The 27864-nt window shown below is 35.9% G+C and overlaps 2 protein-coding genes across 3 annotated transcripts; both read right to left on the bottom strand.

Annotated features, from left to right (window-relative positions):
- Positions 1-318: 318 nt before the first annotated feature.
- LOC106077975 (chromosome partition protein Smc-like) lies at positions 319-12755 on the bottom strand. Its single transcript, XM_056037096.1, has 12 exons — positions 12591-12755; positions 9673-9775; positions 9195-9278; positions 6577-6744; positions 6045-6128; positions 5728-5916; positions 4167-4250; positions 3855-3935; positions 2873-2932; positions 2632-2751; positions 2406-2510; positions 319-582 (listed from the first exon to the last, which is right to left on the bottom strand). Exons 2-12 carry the CDS (start codon positions 9700-9702, stop codon positions 532-534), a joined length of 1056 nt encoding a protein of 351 aa, XP_055893071.1. The 5' UTR covers positions 9703-9775; positions 12591-12755; the 3' UTR covers positions 319-531.
- Positions 12756-13460: 705 nt separating this feature from the next.
- LOC106077976 (golgin subfamily A member 4-like) lies at positions 13461-27788 on the bottom strand. Of its 2 annotated transcripts, XM_056034313.1 has the most exons (7): positions 27655-27788; positions 23560-23624; positions 21027-21194; positions 20142-20225; positions 19236-19424; positions 16625-16699; positions 13461-13882 (listed from the first exon to the last, which is right to left on the bottom strand). In XM_056034313.1, the coding sequence occupies exons 2-7, from the start codon at positions 23572-23574 to the stop codon at positions 13736-13738; spliced, it is 678 nt and encodes a 225-aa protein (XP_055890288.1). In that variant the 5' UTR covers positions 23575-23624; positions 27655-27788; the 3' UTR covers positions 13461-13735. The 2 variants fall into 2 exon arrangements, with proteins under 2 accessions (XP_055890288.1, XP_055890289.1); XM_056034314.1 differs by lacking the exon at positions 20142-20225.
- Between the last annotated feature and the right edge of the window lie 76 nt (positions 27789-27864).

Genomic DNA, 27864 nt, shown 5'->3' with positions numbered 1-27864 from the left:
TACATCATTTTTCTTTCATTAAAAGGTCTTTACTTTATCGAGCCAGTGTTGTACAAATGTGTTCTATTTCAAGATACAAACAAATCTCTCTTAAAAAACTAATAAAAATATTTGACAACTACACATATATTGAACGTACTTGCAATAGTTGCACAGTTGCACATTAAAACTGCAAGTCCACAAAAGACATCTTCATCAACATGACCTATGCTACTAACTTCTATAATTTTATACTTAAAGAAATTTAAGTCGAATGCAAAGAATTAGTACACTTTGATGTTAATTTTAAAATTGAATAAAAAAAAACAACTCTGTAAATTATCAGACATTTCATTTTATTACTACTCTCTGGACTATTTATGTAGTTCAGTTTTTGGAGGTTAAAACATTATTTATAAAAGAAAAAAATTTGTAAGAACAAACAAATTGCACATTGTGATAAAGTATTTCAAAACTACAATTGATTGCATGCACACAAACACAGAGAACAGAAATATGGCCAGGTATTTCCTAGGAGTGAACCAAAAACTTTTATTGATCTTCACTTATGTTTCTTTTCATTTCTTGAATATATCTAGCATTCTGAAAAAGAAACAAGTACTATTGCTAGTCAGAGTCAGTAAAATTTATACAAAAGTACCAACATATTCTTATAACTCTGGTGGCGCCACAGACAGGGCAACACGGTGACACTTCAGGAAAGATCTGCTATGAACACTACTCATGGCAGTCATGTTGGAAATGGTCATGTGATTGAGATCGTCTCTGGGACCCTATTTAAAGAGCCAAGATGCACAGTCAAGACAGTTTGGATTCAGAGTCAAGACATATCATGAGTATGAAACTAAGTCATGATTCAAGATCAAGTCTGGCACATCGAGTCCAGTGTGAAGTCAGTCTGGAACAGTTGAACCCTGTGCAAATCCAGGACAAGGCAGGGAGGCCAGTAGAGCTTAAAACAGCAGTATAGAGTTGATACGGCAGTATGGTTACCTACTGTGAAATATTATCTATTCATTATTTATGTCTTGTTAGTCTAATTTATTTAGAGACAGTAGTTCTATTGGAGATGTTGACCTCATCACAATATTCTGCTCTTTATTTACTTATTTAGTACCTAAGTTAAACAAATGTTTAACAACAGACTGTTAAATGAAAAATGGCTTCAACACCAAAGGAAACTGGTACACAACTGACTTTAAAAAAGCTTTTGACAGGGTTTGGCATGGGGCAACATAGATGAAAACATTATTGATGTCATCAAAGCCCTATATGAAAATGCAAATAGTTCAGTACTTCTGAACAACTAAATTGGAGAAAGTTTTAGGACATGCATAGAAATACAGCAAGGATGCATTCTCTCTCCAGCTCTTTTTAACTTATTTCTGGAGCATATTATGATGGAAACTCTAGAAGGATTTACTCCTAGCTTGACCATAATGGGCAGCCTATTTCCAATCTCAGGTTTCTAGATGTTATAGACCTCATTGCAGAAAATGCAGACCAGGTACAAGATCTTACTTCAAAACTGGATGCTGCAGCTAGAGAAGTTGGCATGGAAATCAGTGCCAAAATAGCAAAGTACTGGTACTAGTTTGTGGTATAAGATGTTGCATACTGTTGAATATTATAAATATTAGAAGAAGTTGACTGGATAATATAACAGATATTCTACTAAGAACTGCTGCTGACTGGGGAAAGTTGGGGGGTTTGGTTAAGTGAACTGCTGCAGCACCCCTACAATGAAAGTCAAGGGACAGATGAGGATGAAGTTCAAAGAAAGTTTATAATTACAATTCTCTTCATAAGCAAGTTCTCCAACTTTAAAAAAAAATTACATTTTCATAGATTTACAAATTGCTTATGCCCCACCCCCTTTTTCAAAATACAATAATTTTTTTTAAAAGTCACCAAAACAAAATTAGTCAAATAAAATAAAAAAACTTTTCCCCCCAAGTAGGAAAGGGCTGTAAATTTTTTGCTGGCTAATGTTGAATGGAGTTGACTCATTTAAATACCTAGGTTCAATGGAGTTGCAGTGATTGGCTTCCAAACTGGAGAATCCAGCAGGGTTCAAATTCTGGTCATGATTGGGATTTTTCATTTTGGGAACTTTAGGGTGCCAATATGAATCTGTCCGCTCTTACAGTATCTGAGATTAGTTGGAGAAAAGAAGCATGACACCCTCGTTAATAGTAGGCCACAGAAACAGATGACCTTTACATCATCTGCCCTATACACTACATCTGAAAGGGAAACTACTTTTTTAAAATGTTAAATAGGCTATCAAATCAGGAGGTCAGTTACAAAAGGCAGATATAAATCTTATCTATATGATGCTGACAGACTTATATCAACTAATTGCAAGAGTCAAAATATTGTATTTGTGGTGTAGCAAAAATTACCTTTACTTCTAATTGTTTGTTATAATGCTCTAGACCTCGAATTTCCTTTTCTGCTTCTCTTAATTCATCTTCTCGTTTAGAAATTAGTTTTCGACAGTCTTTGAGCTGAAAGATATCAATTGTAAGGTTTCAAGGTGTGATAGCATTACAAATGAAATAAATTGGTAACCACAGTTCCAACACAATGCAAAGATAATTGAAATAATCTCTCTTGAAACTCTACTACCTGCAGCTGCAAGTCCTGGATCTCAACACAAGCTTGTGAAATTTCTCCCTCCGCTTTGGCCAATTTCTTTTGACAATGGGCATTTTCTTCAGCAACTTTGCACAAATCTTTATTGCGATGCTGTGGAAAGAAATGTGTAGATATTGATTGCAGGAAGTGATTCAAACATATACCTTGCTCACCAGCTGTTGTTTTCAGTGTAGTCTAAGCAAGCCTTTTTCACTAGAAACATTTCAATTACCTCTAATTGTTGTATTTTCTTCAAACTGTTATTATATTCTACCTCAAGGCACTCTGCTCGCTGAAATATTGAACATACATTGAGCACATATAATCAGTACAGATTATTTCTAAAAAAAAACAGTATGCAGTATGCTTTCTCAAATAAAAAAATTATATAAAGAAACAGAATAAATATTTCCAATATTTCCAGTTTAACAAAAAAAGAAGCAGGCCTATGCATCAGTATTTCAATTCCTATGAGATATTTAAGGATAAGAGTCACCATATTCCCATTTTAACAGCTTTTGTCTTCAGAAATACAAACTTACAAACATTTGTATAGTACATTATTGCTTTTCATGTCATATTAATATGTCATGCCAACATTTCAACATTATTGTTCTGGTAATATTAATTTCAAAAAGATTGTCTAAAAATTGACATATAATGTCCTACTTCAACTTATCCACAGCTAGGCAATTAAAAGTGATTTTTATTTGGCACATTTAGGCCATGTCATGTCTTTTAAATTTCAAGGATTTTACTCCTCTAATCAGGATACAAACAGGATTATAAAAAGTATACAAGCTACAATAAAAGTTTTAAAACCAGCTTATTAATTAAAAAAAAAGCCCCTTTCAGTCCCTTGTGTTGTGGTCTATAGGGCATATGATGTAAAGGTCATCCGTTTCTGAAGCTAACAGTTAACAGGGGTGTCGCTGCAAGCACAACGACTAACCGCCTTTACTTTTCCCAAACTAATGTCAGGTACCTATTAGAGCTGGGTGGACTCAGAGGTGCCCAAAATTAAAAATCCCAGTCTTCACCAAAATTTGAACCCGGGACCTTCGGTTCGGAAGCCAAGCGCTTTACCACTCAGCCACTGCGCATCCAGCGTATTAACTATTTAAATATTAATATTCCAGTTCTAGTTACTAAAATAATAAAAATTTCTTACAGATCTTCATATGTTCCTGCATAACAGATTGAATGGGACTTACTTCTGCTAATGTGTTGTACATATTCACAGCTTCACAGATATCAGATTTCACTTTGTCATTCTCAGCACGAAGCTGTCCAATCTGTAACACATTCCAATAAAGGAACATATTTTCAATTGAAAATAGCTTTAATATCTTTAAATGTTTTGAATAAGGCATTATCACTATTTTTGATACACTTTAAATAAAGAAAATTTGAATGTTCTTGAGAGGGGAAGCAAAAGGCAGGGCAAGAAATTAACAACCCAGAGAGTAGTTCGAGAGAATTTCTCCATAAAAAAAGAGATTAGTTTCCATCATACCAGAACTTACATGTTCTTCTTGTCCTTCATAAAAACTCAATAACTCATCAAACTCTCCCTTCACACTTCTCAGCTCAGACTTCAGACTAGAAATCTGAAACAAACAAAAACAATTGATTCATTAATGATTAAGAATTTCGTGCATATAAAAAGTTTTAATAAAAACATGTCTTCCAACCAAATGTGACAAAAGAATTGGGGCTTGGAAAATGCATACTCAACAAGGTAATGTAAGAGCACTAACTTGAAGAAACCCTAGTGGGACAGTCAGTGGCTAAAACCTCTCACCACCCTGGCCACCAGCCACTTCAGCAGGCATAAAAGCCCTCAAGATGACGAAACATGATGGACGAACTATAACATCTACAGCTGGCAACTGGAGATAACAATAGATGAAATTTAAATCTCTATCCCTAAAATATATTAAACTCCTTATTCCACACAACTGATTCCTTTAAAAAAAAAAAAATGCTTATAAAACAAAGAAAACACACAAAAAATGTAACAAAAAAAATAAATATTACCCTAAAAATTTTAAACGATTTACACAAATAGTACAGTTAGTATGCACTAACCTAACAGTAATAGTAATGACTTCAAACATAGCTCATATAGTAAACCAATTAGTTACATACCGACATCAAAAGAAAAATGGCTCTTAAGAGATAAGTAGAATATTAATAAGTATGGTCATCAAAACTAACTAGTGCCTTTACAACAGCCTTGCTATATGTTATAGCATTGATTGAAAGCTCTACAATACATAAAAGATATTCCTTTCTTTAAATATAATCTGATAGGGTCATGTGATTGTTGTTTACTGAGTGGCGATGTGAAAACACAACTGATCAAAAAGATTATTTTATGGGATCCTCCATGCTTGTGTGGCCTGCTCACCTGATCCTGTGTTCCCACTAGGTGGTCCATTAAGGTGGTGCTGTCCAGTAGGAGGGTCAGAGTTCTTGCCCTGGTCAGGCCAGTCCATTATTTTGCTACATTTAATTCAATACTTTCTCTAATGAATATTGTATCTATTTATCTAGAGCTGCCATTATATATTAATATTTATGCAGTGAAGTATTGACAAAGAAATATCAAAGATTACTTTTGTTGTGCTCTGCACATTAGAAAACATAGAAGAGGAAGTTTTAATGGCAGGCTGTAATAATGTAACCTGGTTAATTTTATGATTTTTTTATAAATTTGAATCATCAAAGATGAAATGGTTGCTACTGGAACATGCTAGATTTCAAAGTGAATATTATTTTAAAAGAAAAAAAAAATTTCATGTCTCTTTACATGCCTATGAATAAGAGATTTATTACTTAAAAAAAAAATAGTTTGGTCCCTAAAATGGTCATTACAGTTGATGAAACAGATCTATAACACTTGGGAAAGGCGACCAAAAAAAAAAGAAGCGAATGGAAATATGTATTGAAGTAGGCCAGGGTCATACGTTGAAGTACCGTTAAGAAGGATGAATGGATATTTAGACATTTTTAACTTTCCATTAATTAAGCTATAGTGACCCAAAAAGAAAAACAAAATGTGTTGTGTGATGGGTTATCTACCTCTTTTTCTTTTTCATTGAGTAAAATTTTAGCATTTTTCATTTCAGCTTCCAAGTGGCGAAAACTGCTATCACAAATCTGGAGCTTCTTACGTGTTTTATTGAAATCCTCAGACAGGTGGACATTTTCTTCACGCAGACTCTCAAGCTCCACTTCCATTTGTCCCAACCTCTGTCTTAATGAATGAACCTGGAGATTCAAACAAAGCAGAAATAAAACTATAAAAGAAATATAACCCAATTTTTTTTTTAAACGAAACAGGCAAAGACAGAAAATTAAGATTTAAAGTGGTTTTTTTTACGAAAGATAATGCCAACCTCATTTTTAAGACTCTTATTTTCTGACTGGCGCTCAGATTTTTCATTATGTACATCACGCAAAGCATTTTTCAAATTTTGAATCTGAAAGAAAAAGGCATCACAAATTTAATAGGCCCCCTATGCTAATTTTATTTCACAGGATTACAAAGTATTATTTTTTTTATTATTATTTTTTTTTATTATTATTATTTTTTTTTTTTTTTTTTTTTTGCAATTAAAATTATCATTGTAAAACATATGTTAATTAAAGAAGTACTAGACACAAGCTTTGACATCCAAATTGTTTTAAAAATGGATGTCTACTTATTTTTAATTTTAAAAAATAATTTTTTTTCAGTTGTTGCTTCTTTCATATTTTTATACTGAAGTTTTTGAAGAAGTAGCATAGTTTATTTTTTAAATGATTTTATGTAAGATATGAATACCTGGTTGCATTAAATCAATGACTTTACATGAATACAAATTTAACTGATAGTGTTCTGTCAATTAACTATTCTAACATAGACAAACTATTAAATAAAAAGAGTACCTCATTTGTAGCATCTTCAATTGTTACACGGTTCTCCTCTAGCTCTTCTTTCATATGACAAAAGTCATCCTGCAGATCCATCAACATTTTATTCTTTTCTTCCAGAGCCGACTTACATTCTTTGAACTTGTAGGAACACTTTTTGAGATCATCTTGCAATTCTTGAAACTTAAATAAGACATTTTCAACTGAAGTAAGATTGAATGACCAAACAAAGTAATATAAAAAAAAGAATTAAAATAATTCCTACTTTATGTTCAAATAATATAGTAAACTAGACATTCATATTTTATTTTTTGGTTAAATTGAAAAAAAAATTCCAAGTATGGGGATTGAACCCACAAAATTCAAGTTATTAGCACAACACCCAGGCAACTTACATGAGTAGCTAAACGTCCATACAACAAAAGATCAAACATAAATATATAGTTCTAGATTTAAAAATAAACTATAAATAAATCTACATAAAATAGATGCCAATGTTTTACTTCTATCCCCCCGGAGTTAATACTTCATATGTAGAAACTAAACCTACTGGCCAGAATGGCACAGTCCACAGCAGCATTTGCAAAGCTTAAAGCAATTTGGAAAGACAAATTCATAGCCCTTGACACTAAAATCAGACTGATGTGCTTCTTGGTCATGTCCACATTCTTCTATGCTTGTGAATCTAGTATGCTAACTACAAGCTTAGAGAAGACCCAAACTGCTATACAAGGATCCTAGTCATCACCTACAAAGAGAAGATTCAGAATAGGACCACTATGGCCATTGGGCCAGATGATGACCTGCTAACCGCTGTCAAAAAGCGCTAAAACTTTATGGCCATATCTCAAGGTCCTCATGGCTTGCACAAAGACCTTCCTTTTCAGGGAATAGTACCAGGAAAAAGGTAGAAGAAGCAGACATAGAAAGGGATGGGAAGACAACATCAAAGAATCGATAAGGCTGTCACTGGAAGAGATTTTACTTTTTACTATAAAATTGTAAACTTGAATTTATGTGCGAAATTTCTGCTTGATAGGATAATAAACAGTTGTCAAATCAAATAATTGAATTTTTGTTTTGTTTTTTTCACTTTTTGACTATGAAAAAAGTGTGAACTAATAATAGGAATAGAAATTTTTTTTTATAACTTTTAATAAAATAAGACTATATAAATATAAACCACCCATTTTAGCAACATGCTAATTCACATTTTATTTTCTACTTTGGCTTGTTAGCTTAAATTCTCAATATAAATGTGCTAAAACATTTGTTGATTAATTGGTATCAAATATAGCTACACTTAAGATAAAAGTTTTTCTTTCATGTTAGCCAAGGTATGAGATAAGGTATACCATTGGTTACTCAACAGGCAGATCTTGAATTGGCAGTGAAGGCCGAGATGTTTTATTTGAGATTTCTGGAATCAAATGTTTACTTTGCTGTAATGAGAACTTGACAAATGTCATGGAACATTTGGATGGTTGGTGGCTGTGCTTACATTGACATGGTTTGTAGTTACTAAACTAACAATTTCAAATAGAAGATGCTAATAGACTAGGTCTAGCAGTTCAGGGCCAATTTCTTTTGTGGATAAATGGGTACTGGGAAGGGGGTATCTGGGAGAAGGTTTCCATCTAAAATTTATAACATTTAATAGTCTACATCTGGAGTTGAACTCAACTCAATAAGTCAAGCAGTTTATGCAGCTATAATCCTATTTAAAAATCTTTATATATCTGTTGATATAAAATCATATTTGTGATGAAATAATGTCAACTGCAGAAATAATTGTATGACCACTCTGTCTCTCTGTGGCATTTTTATACATTTTACGTCTCTTTCCCTTTGCAATTTCTCATGTGACTTCAATGATACACAGCTGCGATGGAGTGATCAATGCTGGGGGAAAGCCTGGCTGGAAAATTTGCAAGCGCCTTGCAGCCTCTCTTCCATACTGACCAGATCCAAAGGACCAGATGGACGCATCTAATGCCACTAATAAATAACAAATGCAGCTTCTACAACACTAATTCTTGCGCCATCTTTAGTTTTACATTTTGAACAATAGATATTTTCTCCCACAAAATACAAAGCAGCTGCCAACCTTCTAGAAACAGCACCTCTTTACTAGTTTAATTTACTTCAGATTGGTCTGCGCTCTGGACTCATTCTGTGGTCTCGAAGGTCCCAGGTTTAAACCATGCCCGCAGCCATCCAGCTGGAGGTTTGGGCTAGGATGTAATTATCTTAAGAATCTGAAGGAACATCAGAAACATTTTACAAACACTTACAAATATCTGAAAGGTTGGCTAAGTTCCATCAGCACATGAGCTCTTACAAGCAGAAAAAATCATTAGAAGTACCAGGTAAAGATTACAACACAAATAAATAATTAATTATTGCAATCTTATTTGCAATGACTTATAAAATACATAATTGTATTTTAGATCAATGACCAATAAATTCATTATAATCGAAGATTTGAAATCAAATTTCTTTGTACATTTAATAAACAAATCACTCTAATTTATAAGATTTCTTATTTTTACAGATGTGTTTTGGAACTCTATTAATTTAAACTCAGAATGTTTAAAAATAAATAGGAAAAAGGATAAGTGACCTTTGTTTACCTCTGTATTTGATATTCGGTGTGTCTCTCTATAATGTTGAAATGAAGTTTCCAGGTCACATAAATCATGCTGGCTGTCAGAACGCTGAAAAAATTAAACTTGAGAAATGTACAAACTAAAAAAAATGTTGAAGCTAGATGTGCATAGGTTCTGTGGTTTAGTGTGTGTGAGGTGCGTCATTTCTTCATATGTTATACTGTACATTTTATAACATGATATTGTAATGTAACATATTGTAATGTAAACACTTATCTTTTATCTTTGCACTTTATTATTAATTATGAAATGATTTTTTGTTTAAAGTGAGTTGATCAGTCACTTGAGGTTGAAGCTACTTATTTATTGTGTGTTGCAGCTGTTCAATGCTATAATAGCCTTTTTGAGGTGAGAAACCAATCCAACTGAACATGTTAAAGTCATCTAGCCTAATCTTTGACAATTACTACTATCATTAGTTCACAAATTATAACAAACTTACATAGTTATCAGAGCATGTGTTTCTATCCATTAACAGGCAATTTGGTCATCTCAAGAACTTTTTCTGGCAGGGACTTTAATCAACCCTTAGTGTATGCCCTTAACTGTGAAAAGAAAGTCAGGTTAGCATGATGATAGAGGAACAGAGGATGCATATGTTAAAACAAAGGGAGAGAGTTAAGTTGATCTCTTTTCTGGGTTACAAAGCCTCGATAAACATGTCTTTTTCATATTGGCCTAATAATTTTTTATTATAGAGTATTGTTTAATTCCATTTTTTGTTTAATTTTATAAGTGTGGGATGTTCCTTCAGATATGAAGAGTATAATATCCTGCAGGATACCAAGGGTTGGTAGTATATAGGGTTTATATTAGGGACTGTCTGAAACACAAAGCCTACAAATGCAACCAGGCAGCCATTAAAATGATCAATCAGCTAATGCTATCATTATTATTGTAGCATACAATGCTTTACAAACCACATTGACATTTTATGTAATTGCACACAAAAAACAAACAAACATATAGAAGTACAAATTTATAGATTAATATTTTGGAACCTTTGTTTTTTTTTATTTTAAGTAATTTTTATATTTTTCTCACAAGTTCTCTCTTCAGATCTTTTTATTTCTCATCTTCCTTCTTCCACATGTTTCCTGTCTCTAAGCCCCACCACCCTAAATTAGAAACTATTACATCATTTCCTGAACACATATAGATCTACATTTCATAAAAACCACATAAAGAGAAAAAAAAGTTTTTAACACGAAACAATGTTTCACATTTTTCAAAAAAAAATAAATAAAGAGCATGGCATCACATATAACTAATGAAATTCAATTAACTTTGCAACTGAACTTAAAGAATGTTCTTAACAATTTGTTTAATGATGAATACTTGTTATATGTGGAGCAATACTTTATTTGATATTATTTTGAACTAAAAAAAAAATGAAGGAAATGAATTTAATTGAATATTTTTCTTTTACTTTGCATTTTTCACATTTTTAATCAAAATCTAATATTTGCATACTAAAAATGAGTTTACCAAACTTTTAAGCAGGTTCTATTGTTATGTTAAAATTACTTAAAATGCATAAAATAAAATATTTCAAAGTCCAGTGTAGTTACATTTTCGTATACATATATTATATAGATATAATCTATATACATATTACATAATAGTACGTGTAAGTATTCCTATCAGGGAAGTAGTGACAAATTCTAGGGATTTGTAAAGCAGCAATTATACATAAAACACTGAACCATAATCTACAAATACAAAATCTAATAAAGAAAGACACAAAGCTAGAAGCACATTCCTTGTTCCATATGCTAGGACAATTTTGTACAAATGCTCCTTCTTCCCCAGGGCTATTAGAGCATGGAATGGGTTGTCTGAGCCAGCCAGGAAAACCAGTTAATTGAAGTCATTGGTTAACATGCATGACTAGATGCATGATGCATAGGACGTAATCACCTTCTTTTTTGAAGTAACGTCTGTATTTTGTAAGATAAGAAGATTATGATCTAGATGTATATTTGATTTAGTATAATAATATTTGTGACTACAGAATAGTCTATGTCTAGATCTAGTATTATAATATATATAGATTCTAGACCTAAGACTTACTGTAAACAGTAGAGCTAGAATGGCTAGATTATGGATAATAATAAAATATTATAGATCTAGTACTAGAATAGATCAAGGATTATACTACTAGTGTCTCTAGATCTAAATTTCTACCAATGGTTCCCAAATTTGTTTGTCTCGTAGACCCCCTTGCACTGTTTTCAAGTTTTTCCACTGCTTTGCTAAAAATGCATTTTTGAAAAATAATAAACTTCAGTTGTGATTTTAACACAGATTTCTAAGTTGTATATTATATATTAATTAATGAAATGAAGTTAAATCAAAACAAAGCAAAATAAATTTAATACACAAATCCACCAAACAAATAATTAACTCTCGTAAACTCTTTGTGACGTTAGTGAAGCAACCATTTTGACCACTGATGAGGGTCTATTCAGAACTTTCTTTCATTGCTCTAAATTATTTTATCAGATTGTCAATGTCGTCATCTCAAAAGATTCTCCAGCTTAGATGGTTTCATGGCGTGATTACTTACATAAAATGCACATAGGCAATGAAGGAAGGAGAAGCCTAAACTAAAATAACCACAATAAGTTACTATAAGCTGTCTACATTTCTTTTTGAATTTGTCCAATTTTAATATTATTTTCCTTTTGTTTCTATGGAGACAGCATATAATATGACACCGGGCGTATGCGCAGAATGTCGCAGGAGGACCTTAATTTAAAGTCTAAAGCTATTAAAACAAGATATTAAAATTTTAAAAAATTGTTTGAATAACAGGTAAAAATTATATTTGTGTATGAGTTAACAATTTAATAGAAAATGAAATTTTGTCTCGACCTGCTTAAATAAGATCCACTTTTGTATAGATCTACCCCTATTTTATTTTATATTTACATCTCATACTACTCATAGATCTAGATGATAGATCCCCAATTCATTTTGTAGACTCCTTGGAAATCTTTGTTACTTTTGTAGACTACTTTCATAACTTTGGGAATCATTTTATCTATAGTATAGTGACTATAGATCTAGTATAGAAACTAGATCTAGTAGTTTAGATAAAACTATATATTAATTAGATCGATCTAGAGTCTAGATCTAAATCTATAGAATCTATGCGACTATGTCTAGTCCAGTCTAGATCTAGTTTGATAATAAAAAGTTTTTAAAAAATATTTTTATTAGATCTTAACAATAAATTTGAAAATTTGAATAAATAATTATAATAATAATAATAGATCTATTATTATTAATAATAATATATATAGATCTAATATAACTTCAACTTAATAATTAGTATTTAAATAGATCTGAGTCTACCTATATTTGTTTTTTCTAGAAGCTGAACTTCGAAGATCTATAACTAAAACTTTAAAGACCCGTATAGCCCTATACCCTATCCCATTTTCAAAATCATTTGACTTGGGACTTAGCCGAGAAGCGACGATGTTGATACTCTTTTCAATGGATTTGTTCACTGACGATTTGACGCACTAAACTCTAAAGAATTTCCGGTCTCGCAAATATAACTTACATTTTAAAGAGCTCCAATATTCCCTTTTATGGCTAGTTCAAGAAGCTAAAGTTTACCAGCCTTGTGTGTAAACTTTAAATTATCTCGTAGGCGTCGTAGCTTAAAAGTATGACAGATTTAGATTTATATTGATTAACTGTTCAAATATATCGAGATCTGTTTGTTTTGTCTCAGATGTACTTTCAGAATTACAAGCTAGCCCAGAACTGCGGGGGATGGCGGTGGTCAGTTTGAACCCGAACATTCGAGACAACAGTCCAGAGCGCACACCACACTATCAGGCTGTATTTTTTTCAGTATTTGTAATGTTGTGCTACTTATTAATCGTATATCATTTTAACCCTTTAGGTATCCGAAAATCATATTTGGCACTGACATATATTGACTTGTAAATTATAAATGGCCCAAAATACCACAAGGATTAGGTTCTTATCAAGTCGATCTTATAAATTGCAGATGTTCCTTCTTGATGTATGCACATGTAATCTATAGACATTGGACTAAATACAGGCTTAATTACTTACCTAGTCTAATGATTTTTAATTAAAAGTTTACAAAAATGTCGTGTAAAGAAATGGGCTAAAGAATAATGTTGAAAACACATTTTTTTGCACAAAAAAAAATATCTGCAGACAAATCGACTCCAATATAACAAGACTTTTTATAATACTGTTTAATTGCATCCTTTTTTTTTTTTTAATACGGGTGTAAAACAAAAATAGCTGAATCAACTTCAGAGATTAATTAACGTTAAATTTTCTTGTGATTCCTTGTCACCTATGGCTTGTTATACAGATTTATATATATATATATATTATAATAATCGATGGCGCTACTAGGCTAGCCAAAGGATGTATAGACAGCTGATGAATGAGAGACAGGTGCTACATGTCTAGAGCCGTCAGCCGAGATAAGATATTACTTGCAGCTCCTATTTTTGCCAAAAATTGGTTGACCTTTCGTTATCTTTGTTGCACCGAGTCTTCTTGTTACAGCAAGCTACGCTTTTACTTCCACTGGGACATCGGCCATCGGCTTCAGAAATCAGTCTCCGGACCTCTCTCTGGAATTTAGATTCCTTCAGAAAAAAAATAGAGATATAAAAATAAAAGAAAAAATAACATTCATAAAAGTGTCTAAAGTGACCCATATCTTGACATGTGAAGAATGATATTCTTATCACGCTCGATTGCACATTTCGACTACCGAGTGTGTAGCTACTGGTCATTTTTGAGTGACACTGCAGTAGGAATAGTGGAGTGGCTACCAAGGTGCGAAGTGGGTTCATGCACAAGACTAACATGGGCACAAAGGCTCTATTTACAATCAATCGATAATTACGTTTTAAGAGACTTACAACATGGCAGTCGTTACTGAATCGAGTATAAGGGCACTATTACTTGTTGAATGGGATTAGTGCATTAGAATGTCTTAGTAAATGTGTTGATACACAAAGAATAACTTCATTTGGTGTTGTATTGTTTTGGGGAAGGGCTTAATATTATTCTTGAACCGGGACAAATAGTTACCTTGCTACACTATTTGGGCTTGAATGTTTGCTATGGTTATAATGATTTTGTTATGTGTAAATCCCAGCTGTGAAACAAGGCTAATAACGATATGTTATTAATATGCTAGAAACAAACGAGTATTCATTCTTTGGCACTGCCAGGGTCGAGTCTCATTAAAAAGAAACAAAGTCATCGTAGTCCCTTTATCTGTGCCCACTGGTGATCAGTGGCGTAGAATCCATGGCGCGAAGGGGTTCAATGAACCCGGGCCCACGACCATTAGGGGCCCACAGCCTGTGGCCATAACAACAATGGCGCAAAGGGGCTCATTGCGATTGGTCCAATTACTCTTGACCAATTAGGACCCAAATAAGAACCAGGAGATGAAGTGACCGGGGATGAAATGACCAAAGATGAAATGACCGGGAACCTAGCCTTAAGCGTGCGTTTAAGGTGACAATTGTTTCCATATCGTCCCATCTCTCTCCCCCCCCCCATGTATGTTTATAAAACCATTGATAGCATTACAGGGATAGGGTGGGGGAGGGGATGGAGAGATTTTGGTTAAGAAAATATTAATGTGTTGTAAAGGGGGAAAACAAAGGGTGAGGGGTGACACCAATTACGTCTTTGGTCTATTTCAATACAGCTGTTAATTATTCAATTTTCTCAAAGCTTAATCGTTTTAAAATATTTTGTATTTAAATTATGTAAATTTCATCATTCTGTCTTGGCAGAGGACTGGATTCATTTGTGATATTGCAATTAATGAGAAAACAGACTTTAGGATCAGGTTTATAACAAGATCTAGAAGAAAGAGAGAGATGACTACATTGATTTCTCTGACTAATGCTTAGTATTTGCTGGTACTTGGTTCATAGCTCTTAAATAACGTTAACACCATTATATTTACACAAAAACATCAGAAAATTGCTAAGAATATTGAAATTTGACAGGAAATCAAAGCCCCACAGATTCAAAACAAGATAATAGACCTGTTGCGCAATGCAGAGCTGGCAATAATACCGGTACTATAGGACATCCATTCAGCACCATTTGTCTCTTTCATTAGTGGCTGTACTCAAGACATATAAAAAGTTGATCAAATTAGTTTTTTTTTTGATACTGTTTAGTGATATTCGATGACAGAACAACATCCAAAGATAGCAATTAGGAAATCATTACTAGGTTTTCATATTGGTGAGAACAAGACGTCAGCAGAATTGGCCGAACAAATGCTCCAAATAATTAGAAAAATCCCCATCTATCCTTAAATACACTGCGAAACTAAAGCTATGATGGTGCTTCCAATTTGATTGGATAGACCTACTAGAATAACCTCCGGGCATTGTTTCATCAAAAGAAGCCGCTCGCGCATTTAGAAGTAGATGCACAAGTTTCTTACTTTGCTACATACAAGGCCAGAATAATGTTAGTCAATAAATATTCCATCTATTTACTGTTAAATAATAGACGTAGAATTAGATACTAGTTTGTATCAATGTTTCAAAGTTTGACACCTAGAAGTGTTTTAGGAGTGTCAATGTGTAGAAGGGGAACTAGAACTCATAAAACATTTCTTGATATATTTGAAACTCCCTTAACTCGTTTGATTCCGTTAAAAAAATTGTACAAACATTGACTTTTAATTCATGTTGGATTTCTGCTTCAAATGTAATAAGGTTATTAAAAAGCTACTCTAATTGCATTGGAATGTCTTTTGGTAAATGTACGGATACATTCAGATTACTCAATTGTTTTGTCACACATTACTGTCGTCTTATTGAGGGATGGGGGCCCACCAATATATTCTTGAACCCGGGCCCACGGGTACCTTGCTACGCCACTGGTGGTGATGTGGCAGGTCTGCAGTAGTACCGCCCTCTAACAGCCAGCGAGGATCCTCCTAGGAGCGTTAAGGACCTTGAAGGTATCTGTGAGGTTAGTTATTATTATCCCCTCGGTTGATATAACAATGGGGTATATTGCTATTTTAGACAACTTTCATAAACGCTCAATCTCCAAGCCTAGATTCGCATATTTTCTTTGTTTTTCCACTTTAGTTTTTCTTATAGGCCTGTAATGAGACAGAGGTAAGGCGATGTCAATAATGGTGTTTTTTTTTCTTTTTTTTTATCAATAAATAATAGATATTATTATCATAGCTTTTTTTGTTATTGTTCTTACAACACTTATTCTAATTTTTGTTCATATCGCTCTATTTAGGCCTACACATGCGTTGTTAACATCAAGTTCTATTTAGTTCTTAGCATTGTAAAATACATCTAAATGTTGGAGGTTTCTTTTACCTGCAATGTAGCTCTTTCTTGCAAGCTATGGTACCGTTCATTGAGACATCGCATATTGCTTCGAAGATCCTCAAGCTGAAATAAAAAGTGTACATATCTTAGAACTTAGGCTACCTGTCACGTGAGGTACGTGTCATGGTTGCCAGAGAAATCTTAAAATGAAGTTTATATTCTAGTAGCTTTCAGTTTCTGCACAGAAGAGTAAATTAATGAAAGGGAGATACTTCATTTCCGGTAGGAAAATATTCTTGAACATTTGTTCTGAAAAACTATATACAGAGCAGCTTATTTCAGGGTTCAATCTGTTCTTATTAGAGCTTATAAATTTCAAGCTTCATGTTATCTTATATAATACAGATGTTACTTCAAAAAAGAAGATGATTAAGTCTACTTTTATGAAGTTGTTATTGAAATTGGAATATAATATATGTATTATTGATAGATAATGTGTTCAATCTTTTATTTATGTTAGAATAATTAAAATATTTTATTTCGTTAAAAGGAATTTTATTATATATTTGCCTAAACAAGGCTCTCCGAGATAACAATCGGATATTGGGTCGTCAGATGTAATCTCCAATAATACTATGACGTAGTCACCACTCAATTCCACTGGAACACTACCATCAACTAATAGTAAGCAACACTTACTAAGTTTAGCTATGTGTAAGTAGTAGTGACGAAACTTCTACACTTTTTTTTTTTTTTGTTTTCAAGATTAGGGCCTACTACCTACTAACGATCTAAAGCCTGAGGCCGCCATAAATTTTTCAGTATGTGTGTGATCTTAGCAGGACCGCATACATTTTACGAAAGAAAAGGAGCTGTTTAGTCGCAAGGATTGTCCTAAGTTGTGGAGACAGCATACATTTACGACACTTGTGTAAAGGGCCAAATCAACTGAAATCAAAATGGCACCGAGTGAATGCGGCTTTATTTTAAAGTGTGGGCAGAAGTTTAGACGAGTCGGACAACATTGCGTTATGGGCTGGATAAGAATTGCATTAGGGGGCAGAATAAGAACTGCCTTTCGGGCAGGATAAGACACGTTGGTCGTGGGATGGAAAACACAGAGCAGTATATGAGTATATGTGCTCTATGGCCTTTGTTCTCCTGTACCACAGTTGCAATCAGAAATGTCTTGTGTATGTTTGTTAGGACTTGAGAGTCTGCATCTTCTACGAAAGATATTCCTCTGACTTTTTCTTTCTAAATTGCCCACTTAAATTCTTATTGAGTTTTAATTGGCTTCTTTCTGTACGGTATGTCGTTAACTCGAGGACCCTTACCCCCCCAAATGTTTTATAACTTTTTCCATTAAATATAATAATAAGAATCAAAAAGCTAATATTGGGATTTTCAAACTAAAAGCTAATCAAGATCACTCGCTCTTTGTTTAGACTTTAATTCATAAGATCCTGTTTACATTTTTTTTAGCAAAAAATAAAGCGAAATGAAACAAGTAATATAGAAAAAAAAATATTGAAAAGACAATACGTTCTTTATGAAGATGATGACTTTTTGTAAGAACGATTAATTCGCTCTTAATAACTAATGAATGATAGATAGAAACCAGTCACACAAAACAGAACAGCTAGTCACACAAAACAGCACAGCTAGTCACACAAAACAGCACAGCTAGTCACACAAAACAGCACAGCTAGTCACTCAAACAGCACAGCTAGTCACTCAAACAGCGCTGCTAGTCACACAAAACAGCACAGCTAGTCACTCAAACAGCACAGCTAGTCATTCAAACAGCACAGCTAGTCACACAAAACAGCAGCTAGTCACTCAAACAGCACAGCTAGTCACACAAAACAGCACAGCTAGTCACTCAAAGAGCACAGCTAGTCACACAAAACAGCACAGCTAGTCACTCAAACAGCACAGCTAGTCACTCAAACAGCACAGCTAGTCACACAAAACAGCACAGCTAGTCACACAAAACAGCACAGCTAGTCACTCAAACAGCACAGCTAGTCACTCAAACAGCACAGATAGTCACACAAAACAGCACAGCTAGTCACACAAAACAGCACAGCTAGTCACTCAAACACACTGACAATCACACGTTTGCAAGACAGCCTAAGAGAGATGTCGCGAAGAGTAAAATCCCAAGCATTTTGTTTTTTTTTTATTTCAAGAGTCTAAAAATAAACCCACACCCCCAGGGTAATGCTTCTCAGCCTCAACATGGCGCTTGGACGGAAACGGTCGTTAGAGGAAAAGATTATGCCAATAGAGGATGGAAAAAAAAAACGATTTCACTGGCGGGGATGGAAAAAAGCCACAACAAATATGTCCGTTCCTCAAGGGACCGTTTTTATGGTGGACACATGCACGGCTGATGTGGTACAGAGAAGGAATACGGTGTGTTTCCCTGGAGTGCTCGGCCTTTGGCCTCGTTTCTCGCGTCTTAGTATACGAGCCATCGCTAAAAGGGGTTTTATAATTTACATCTAAATGGATCTCTCTCAGACAGAAGTTTCTTAAGACATGCAGGTGGTGTCAAGCTTTCATAGATGAAGGGTTACACAAGTCTTAGACTCAACTCTAAGGATAATTTTGAAGGACCTTCATATCGTTCACAATTCACACAGAAAATTACCTCATCATCTCTTTCCTGAAGTTTCCTTTGGGAAGTTCTTAACTCATTCTCCATCTGCTTAAGAGTGTCACCATAAGATTTAATCTTTTCTCGCGCCATCTCCAGGGTTGTCTCAAGAGATGAGTTCTCTTCCCTAGTACATTCAATTTCATCTATCGCGCTGGACATCTTTTTCTTTAGGCTACTAATCTGGACATGCATAACAAAAATGAGTATACCCTCAATTTACATTTCTTAAGCAAGAACTACACTGTTTGTCAATTAATTAAAGAATGCATCAGAGAGCTAATTGTATATATGACAGGTACAAGTAAAATTCCCCTTTCAGATCTTGTGATCTATAGAACAGAGAATTTGAAGGTTATCTGATGCTGTGTCTCACGGTTAATAAGGATGTCACGTGGCCAGCACAACGACTAATCTTTACTTTTCCTGAACTAATGTCAGGTACACATTCGAGCTGGGGTGGACTCAAAGGCGTTCTAATGGTCCCAAAATTAAAAATCCCAGTCTTAACAAGGAGTCGAACCCAGGGTCCGTCGGTTCTGAAGCCAAGCGCTTTACCACTTAGCCACTGCACCTCTCAAATAACGGCTTATGAGGATGCTCAAGTTAAATTTTAAAAAAAATCAAATAATGTGCACTCAAAAGAGTTGCGAAAGTTTCATTAGTAAAAATATTTGTAATCCATTTCTGTTCACTAAGGCCCGCAAGAAAGTTAAATGAAGTCCAACTTTGAGAAATAACGAACCATCCCCCCCCCCCCATCCCAAAAAGCACTTACATAATAAATGCGGATTAACTCTAGAAGGCGAGAGAAGAATCTCTTAGAATTGTCTCACCCCTAGAAACTCGCTATTCTCTAAGCTAATCTAACATTGTGAGGAAAGTGAGCAATAGACCAACCTCACTAGTCTGACAATTTAAAGCTGACTGCATTTTATTCATCTCATTCATCATTTCTTTTCCTGTTTGCTTCAATGTCCTGATCTGGTTGAAGAATGTAGCCTTGTTAGAATGAAGTTACGGACAGAATGATACAGTGTTTACAAAGCATGGAGTGAGTTTTTCACGGGGTCACCACCATTGGTTCACCAAACAAATGGTTCGCCCGACAAATGATTCACAGAAATATGGTTCACCCATATAGCTCACCAAACAAAAAATGGTTCACCCGACAAATGGTTCACCTGACAAATTGTTCACCCTACAAATGGTTCACAGACAAATGGTTAACGCGACAACTGGATCACCCAACAAATGGTTCACTCGACAAGTGGTTCACCCAACAAGTGGTTCACCCAACAAGTGGTTCACCCAACAAATGGTTCACCCAACAAGTGGTTCACCCAACAAATGGTTCACTCGACAAGTGGTTCACCCAACAAGTGGTTCACTCGACAAATGGTTCACCCAACAAGTGGTTCACCCAACAAGTGGTTCACCCAACAAGTGGTTCACCCAACAAATGGTTCACCCAACAAATGGTTCACCCAACAAATGGTTCACTCGACAAATGGTTCACCCAACAAGTGGTTCACCCAACGAATGGTTCACCCAACAAATGGTTCGCCCGACAAATGATTCACAAAATGGTTCACCCAACTAATGTTTCACTGACAAATGGTTCACAACAATTGGTTCACCGAGCAAATGGTTTTCCCCACAAATGGTTCAACCGACAAACGGCTAAGTGAACAAATTGGTCGAAATATACCCTGTTAACAAATCAACGGGGCGTAGCCAGTGTTTAGTGTTAATAATGGCAGTTAAATATAAACAGACTCTAACCTCTTTTTTGGCAGAGTTCAAGAAATCGTCCTTCTCTATTAGCTCTTGTTTGAGGCTGTTTAGCTCATCCCTTAACTCCAAAATTATGTTGTGTTTTTCGTTTACCATTTGTTTGCATTCTTTCAGTTGTTTGTTGCTCAAAAGTAAATCTTCCTCTAACTGCTCCGCCTTTTATTGTAGTAAGAAGAAAAATTAACATACATGATATCTGGCTATAGTTTGCAAACTTGGTAAATGCATTGAAGAAGGCAGTGTTTTTTTTCCACATAGATCTGTTCTAAAAAAAATTGAAATTTTAAGGTGGATACTGGTACTTAGGAGGCGCGGTGGCTGAGGGGTAAAGTGCTTGGTTTCCGAACCGGGGTTCCGGGTTCGAATTCTGGTGAAGATTGGAATTTTTTATTTCGGAATATTTCGGCGCCCAGCTCTAATAGGTACCTGACATTGCTTGGGGAAAAGTAAAAGCGGTTGGTCGTTGTGCTGGCCACCCTCGTTAACCGTAGGCCACAGAAACAGATGACCTTTACATCGTATGCCCTATAGACCACAAGGTCTGAAAGGGGAACTTTACTTTTATTTTTACTGAACAAATAAAGACCGTTTCGGTAATATCTTTCAATCTTTCACTTTGTCTCCAGGTTTCACTCTCCCGCTTTCTCTCTATATATATTGTTATAAACCTGGTGGTGGCACAGATGGGGGTAGTGGTACGTGACGAGCTACGACGGTCAGCCGAGTCGAGTATCAACAGGACGGTTCGGGAAAGATCGCCGTCGTGAACAGAGCTCAGGAGCGTCACGAGAGTTGTAGTCATCTGACCACCTAGAAACGTCGAGCGGAGTTCTGTCCGGTTCGAGAAGGCCAGTAGGGACCCTATATAAGAGAGGAGGTGTCGCAGTCAAGATGGTCGAGAAAAGGGGCTCAATACAGCAAGGTTCGGAGCCTGGTTCACTACAGTCCGGTCGACTACAGCACAGTTCAGCGGTGTGGTTCTGTACGGAGCATTACGACGGTTCAGTGCGGAGTACTGTCAAGTACAGTTGAGACGACTGGCGTCTTGATCTTGGTCTGCGATCGAGTCCGACACAACGAGCCTAGTGTGTGAAGTCAGTCCTGAAATGTTGAACCCAGTGCAAGCCCGGAACGAGACGGAAAGGCCAGTGCAAGAGTTGATACGGCGGTACGGTGTTATCGAAGAGATATTTGTACAGTGTACGTGTTGCCAATTGTACAGTATTGGCTGTTATTTATTCAACTATTAAAGTGTTACGTTACTTTGGAGCCCTGAGTTGTCAAGTTCTTTAAGTTGGTGGTGTATGGTGCAGTTTGCAGAGAGCCTGGATAGTGAGATTCGTAACAATATATTGCTTTCTTTCTCTTCCTCTCTCTCTCTCTCTCTCTCTCTCACTTCCCCCCCCCCTCTCTCTCTCTTTCTTTATTTCTCACTATTCCTCTTTTTATGTCTCTTATTTTCGTTTTCTCCCCCCTCTCCCTCTTCGTTTTCTCTCACTCTTTTTAATGTGTAACTATTTCTCCATTTACTTGTTTTCTTGCTTTCCTTGCGAACACCGGTATGAACAGTGTAGAGGGGTTAGGGCTTCTTATGGTCCTGCACTTACGCTGGGCAGGACACGTATCCCGAACTGACCCGAAAGTATGCCAAAAGCAGTCTTTTTTGGTGAGTTTAAAGGTGGTCAACGTAACGGAGGTGCCCCAAGGAAACGCTTTAAAGACCAGCTTAGGCGCCAATTTGCCTTAGCTGACATAGAAGAGAGCAGGCGTCTTCAAAACGCCGCTGGATACACATTTGAGACCAAAAGAAAATCCGCTGCCGAGGACAGACGCAGACGGCGAAAAGAAAATTTAAATCGACCACCTGCGGACAATGGTTATGCTTGCCCTGGGTGTGGCAAAATATGTAGGTTACAGTTGGGGCTGCGCAGCCACGGGAAATACTGCATTCCTCACTGATCTTCGGACTTGAAGACAAACCTTATTATTATTATTATTTCTCCTTTTAATATTTTTATTTTGCGTACATCTAGATTTATAAAATGTTAACTATTTATTTTAATGAAAAGCTTTTTTAAAAATTGTTTAACTATATTGTTCTAAGCACAACCCACATTCACATTTACCCTAATATTATAAATTACAGACTTTTCTTCATACGAGTATCCATTGTCAATCTAGTCTGGCATGTTAATTAAAGACACCCTGCTACGTAAATGGGTTTCATTATTCATTCAAGCAACCTGTTTCATGCTCTAATGGAACTATAGAAGCAGGAGCACTTGTACGAATTTGTCTTAACATATGAGATCACAAATGGTTCTTTATCTTACCGAGTATTCTATTAGGATGTGTCTTTGAATTTGTAAGTTATTGATCAGTGTGTTATATTGCTGTACCAGAGGGTCTCTAATTTTAGTGATTTTACTAATTATGTTACTCAGTTGAATCTGAATATTAACTGAAAAGTAGTTCGTTTAATATTCTCGATATTTTATTGTCTATAATAAACTGTCCTTACGTAATCATCGTCCATCAGTAACAAGATACCTCGGAGCTCCTAGCTCTGGAACAACTCTTGGTGTACTGGATTATATACAATAAATATATATAGATAGCTGAATAGATAGATAGATAGATAGATAGATAGATAGATAGATAGATAAACAGACAGAAAGACAGATAGACAGATATATATATATATAGGCCTATAGATAGATAGATAGATAGATAGATAGATAGATAGATAGATAGATAGATAGATAGATAGATAGATAGATAGACACAGACTGACAGACAGGCAGATAGATACACAGATAGATAGATAGAGAGAGATAGACAGACAGATATATATATATATATATATATATATATATATATATATATATATATATAGAGAGAGAGAGAGAGAGAGAGAGAGAGAGAGAGAGAGAGAGGGCCTGAAATTTAAAATTAAATATTGTCAATCCCAGTATTGAGCTAAAAATTGAATGTCATTAATAAGCCCTGAAGTCTAATTGTTGGTTGAGTGACTTAACACTTTGTGACAAGTCAAAAACTCGCTGTCAGAGTCACTCAAATTTATCACAGCATTAATTATTATTTTTCATTATTTATTTATCTTATTTTAATTATTTTCTCGTCTTACCCCCAAATTCTCCACCCGCGCCACCTTTCCTCTCTCCAGACTAGACTTAGTTGACCACATTGGAGATAGCTAAGGCGCGTCCTTTCATTTATCTGCCCCTGATCGGGGAAAGGTAAACACACAATCTCTTTTGTCTTACCCGCCGGATGTCTGAAGTACGGTCGCGGTTGACACCACCTTGGTTGGAATGCAAACCAATCTTTCTCCCCCCCCCTTTTCCCACGTCTCTCTTTGATCTAGGAGACCGCGAGGACAAACCCGCCCATTGATATTCACAATGTGCGACTCCCATCTCAAGTCAAATTCACCCACGTGTAAGATAATTCTAAGCCTAGGGCATTTCCTGTTTCCGCCCACATTTTCCAGGCCTTTGTATATAAGGTAAATTAAATCAAGTCAGACTCTCTCTTTCTCATTCGAGCTGAGCTATCGAGTCTGGACTATATCATTTATTCTCCCTCCTAGAGGAATACCTGGTGGTAAGCCGAACTTAATCACAAGTTCCATCTTAATTACTCTGTGTATATTTCCATTGGATTTTATCATGTGTATTTTGCCTAGTTCATTTATATTTAATTAGTGCATTGTGTATTTCTCACTGGCGTAAGTAGAAAACATAAACATGTCCTATGTATTTATTTATGCATTGCATTAATCTATTAATGCTACGTTGCTCAATTGATCGTTGATGCAACCATGTATATATTTGTACATCTTATTCTATTTCCTTTATCTCGGTTGACCGCCTTGATAATTTCACTAGCGCACTAATACTGCGTCTAGAAAAGAGATATGAGTTATCTCCCCTGTATTGAATTATCTCCCCTTTACTCATTTTACTCTAATGAGAGTTGCGCCGCTTGAACGGACACCATCTCCATTCAAGCGCGCTCCATTGTTCTCGACCCACGGTCATATGTAAACAAATCGTCTGGGTCGCTGACCACCGTCCATCCCCCCCCCTCTCTTTCTCTATCCACCTGTGTTATTTATTTGAGATTATTATTTCCCCTTTTATGTACATTTTTATATTATTACTTTCCCTTCTATGTACCTTTTATATTGATACTATCAGCCATCTATTTTCCCAATCCCATTTGTCATCATCTCCCTATTGTGCTCTAAAGCAATTTTACCAATCTGACGAATGCACCTCAGTCGAGGGCATCGATAAGATGCATGAGAGACATGTCCTAACTTGTCTTTATTTATCCGCAGCCTCCCTCAGGTGTCTGCCTATTTATTCATCGGATCAACTATCTATTTACCTGCATCTGTGCTTAGTGCTATTCAGCACTGCACTTGCCTACTGAGATCTACTCAACTCTACCACTTGGCGCTATCGGCATTGCCCGCCTATTCGACAGCCCACCTGTCAAGCTATTAGGTGCGACGTCCCTATAGATTCGGATCTGTGTGAGACGTCATAGCTACGCCAACCCTCTGCAACTCACTGGACATATCCTGTCAACTACGCTGCCCACGGCAGATCAGCTCTGCCCGCAGCAACCTTGTGCCAACGGTAGCCGGCCACCCGCCCTACTGAGCCCACTACAGATATTAGATTTTGGGATTGAAACTCCACAAGAACTGAATCACCGGCGTCCCTCTATCCGCTAGAGCGCCACCTCCAGCTGCAGAACCTCAAGCCAGGATCACAGCCAGCCACGACATCAACAGGACAACCAGCTAAGTCAGAGGACAAAGTGACATACTCTCTTATTAAATGCAAGAGTGATGATTAAAGCTAGTATTATTTAGAGATAGAAGCAAACCCTCCCCCTTTTATTCTTATATGTATATTTATGTAAATAAATATTCTTCATTTTTAACTTTTGTATCTATCTTTCATTGCTTTGTCTCGTTGCGTGTCTGCTCCCGATTCATATGCTGATAGGTTGGTGTGTGATAGCTTTAAAAATAATCATCCCCTAGACATAAAACGCGCCAAACACACGTCACATTTCCCCACCTGTCACACACTTCATGTCTGAGACACGAGTTCAAATTATTGTTTGCTCTTAAAACAGCTAACAGATTGGAAAGCCATCCAGAGTTTGTCAAAAAAAAAAACGCTGTAGGGACACGCTCAAAGCCTTCCTCAGAAGACGGAAGACAATGATAGAGCATCAGGTAGCCGCGTTCTAAAAACTAGCGTAAAAATTGCTGTGGACAAGACAACAGCCTTAGCTGAAGAAAAGCGCCAGAGAATAAAATCAATGTAACTTGCAACTGCCCAGTGTGCAGCCTATCTTTTCTGTTTCACTAACCACATGAGATAGCAGTGCAAAGCCCTCAGATCCCTGGATGACAAAAGAGGTCATCAGTGAATTATGATGGACGAACTATATTATATTATGCGTCTTTCAACGTGTTGTATTATGTCATATAATGAATTGACAGCCCCTTAACGTGGTATATTACTTTACATATATTGGAATCACGGTATTCAACCACACATCCCTTTCAGAAGTCTTGCTAAAGCAAGTAGCGCTTTTGGGCACCTCCAGGCAAGAGTGTGACGGAATAAAATCATTCCTCCTGCCTACAAAAATAAGTCTCTACCAAGCAGTGGTTCTCTAAACCCTCCTCTGAGACATGGGTACTATATAGAAAGCAATTAAGACTTCTTGAACGCTTTCACCAAAGAAGTCTGCACTCCATCATGGGCATACGTTGGCAAGGCCGCATCACACATATCGACGTACTTGCGAATGCCGGTATATACAGTATAAACTTCGACAGCTACATATTCCGCATAGGGGGAAGACCGTATGCCAAAGGCAGTGCTTTTTGGTGAACTGAAAGGTGTCCCACAAAAACGCTCCGAATACCAGCTTAAGAGCCAGCTCGTTTAAACTGCGCCATAAAACAAGAGAGCACCTAACAGCAGGTGGCCTTCGAACTAAATAGCAGGAGACCAAAAGGGAAAATCTTCAGCTGAGGACACACGTAGACGGTGAAGCGAAAACCTAATCCTAAACAGACCATCGGCAGACAACTGTCTGCGCTTGATGTGGCCAAAAAAAAGAAAATGAAGATCATAGATTGGACTGCGTAGTCACGTGAAATACTGCACTCCTCCTTCATCTTCTGACTCAGGACATACCTTATAGAGTGAAAATAAAGTTGATCAAGTTGACCAATAGTTTAAAATGAAACTCCCGCCATGTTTCTGAGTGTTGATTTCTATCGCGTCATTAATTAGAATTTATTTTAGACTAGATCTAGATTTTTAAAGATTAGATATAGATCTAGATCATATATAGATTTTTTTTAAAGACTAGATCTAGATCTAGATGTAATTTAGATCTAGATTAGATCTAGATTTATTTTTGATAGGCGTAGTAGGGCCTATAAGTTTGCATACGCTAGCTCTACTAGGTCTATATAAAGATGCATTGCTATTAAGTTTAGGGCATACAATAGTTAAATCGTAATTAGATTAAGACTCTTGGATCTACTTACAACAAAACCTATGTCTGATTTTTTTCATTTCCTGCAGAAACTTTGCACTGAAATGAATCACTACTAGGTCTAGTGAGTAGACTTAGCCTATAGTTCCATGCTTTAACTTTAACACCATAGTCAATCATTTCCGGTCTAGTTGTGTATAAGAAGTATAACTTTTTCTTTAGTGAAAATATTCCCCACCTCCCCCGTACTTTGATGACATAG

Source organism: Biomphalaria glabrata, chromosome 7 (assembly GCF_947242115.1).
Source record: "Biomphalaria glabrata chromosome 7, xgBioGlab47.1, whole genome shotgun sequence".
Classification (NCBI taxonomy): Eukaryota; Metazoa; Mollusca; class Gastropoda; family Planorbidae; genus Biomphalaria; species Biomphalaria glabrata.
This window is presented reverse-complemented; position numbering and strand designations above follow the sequence as displayed.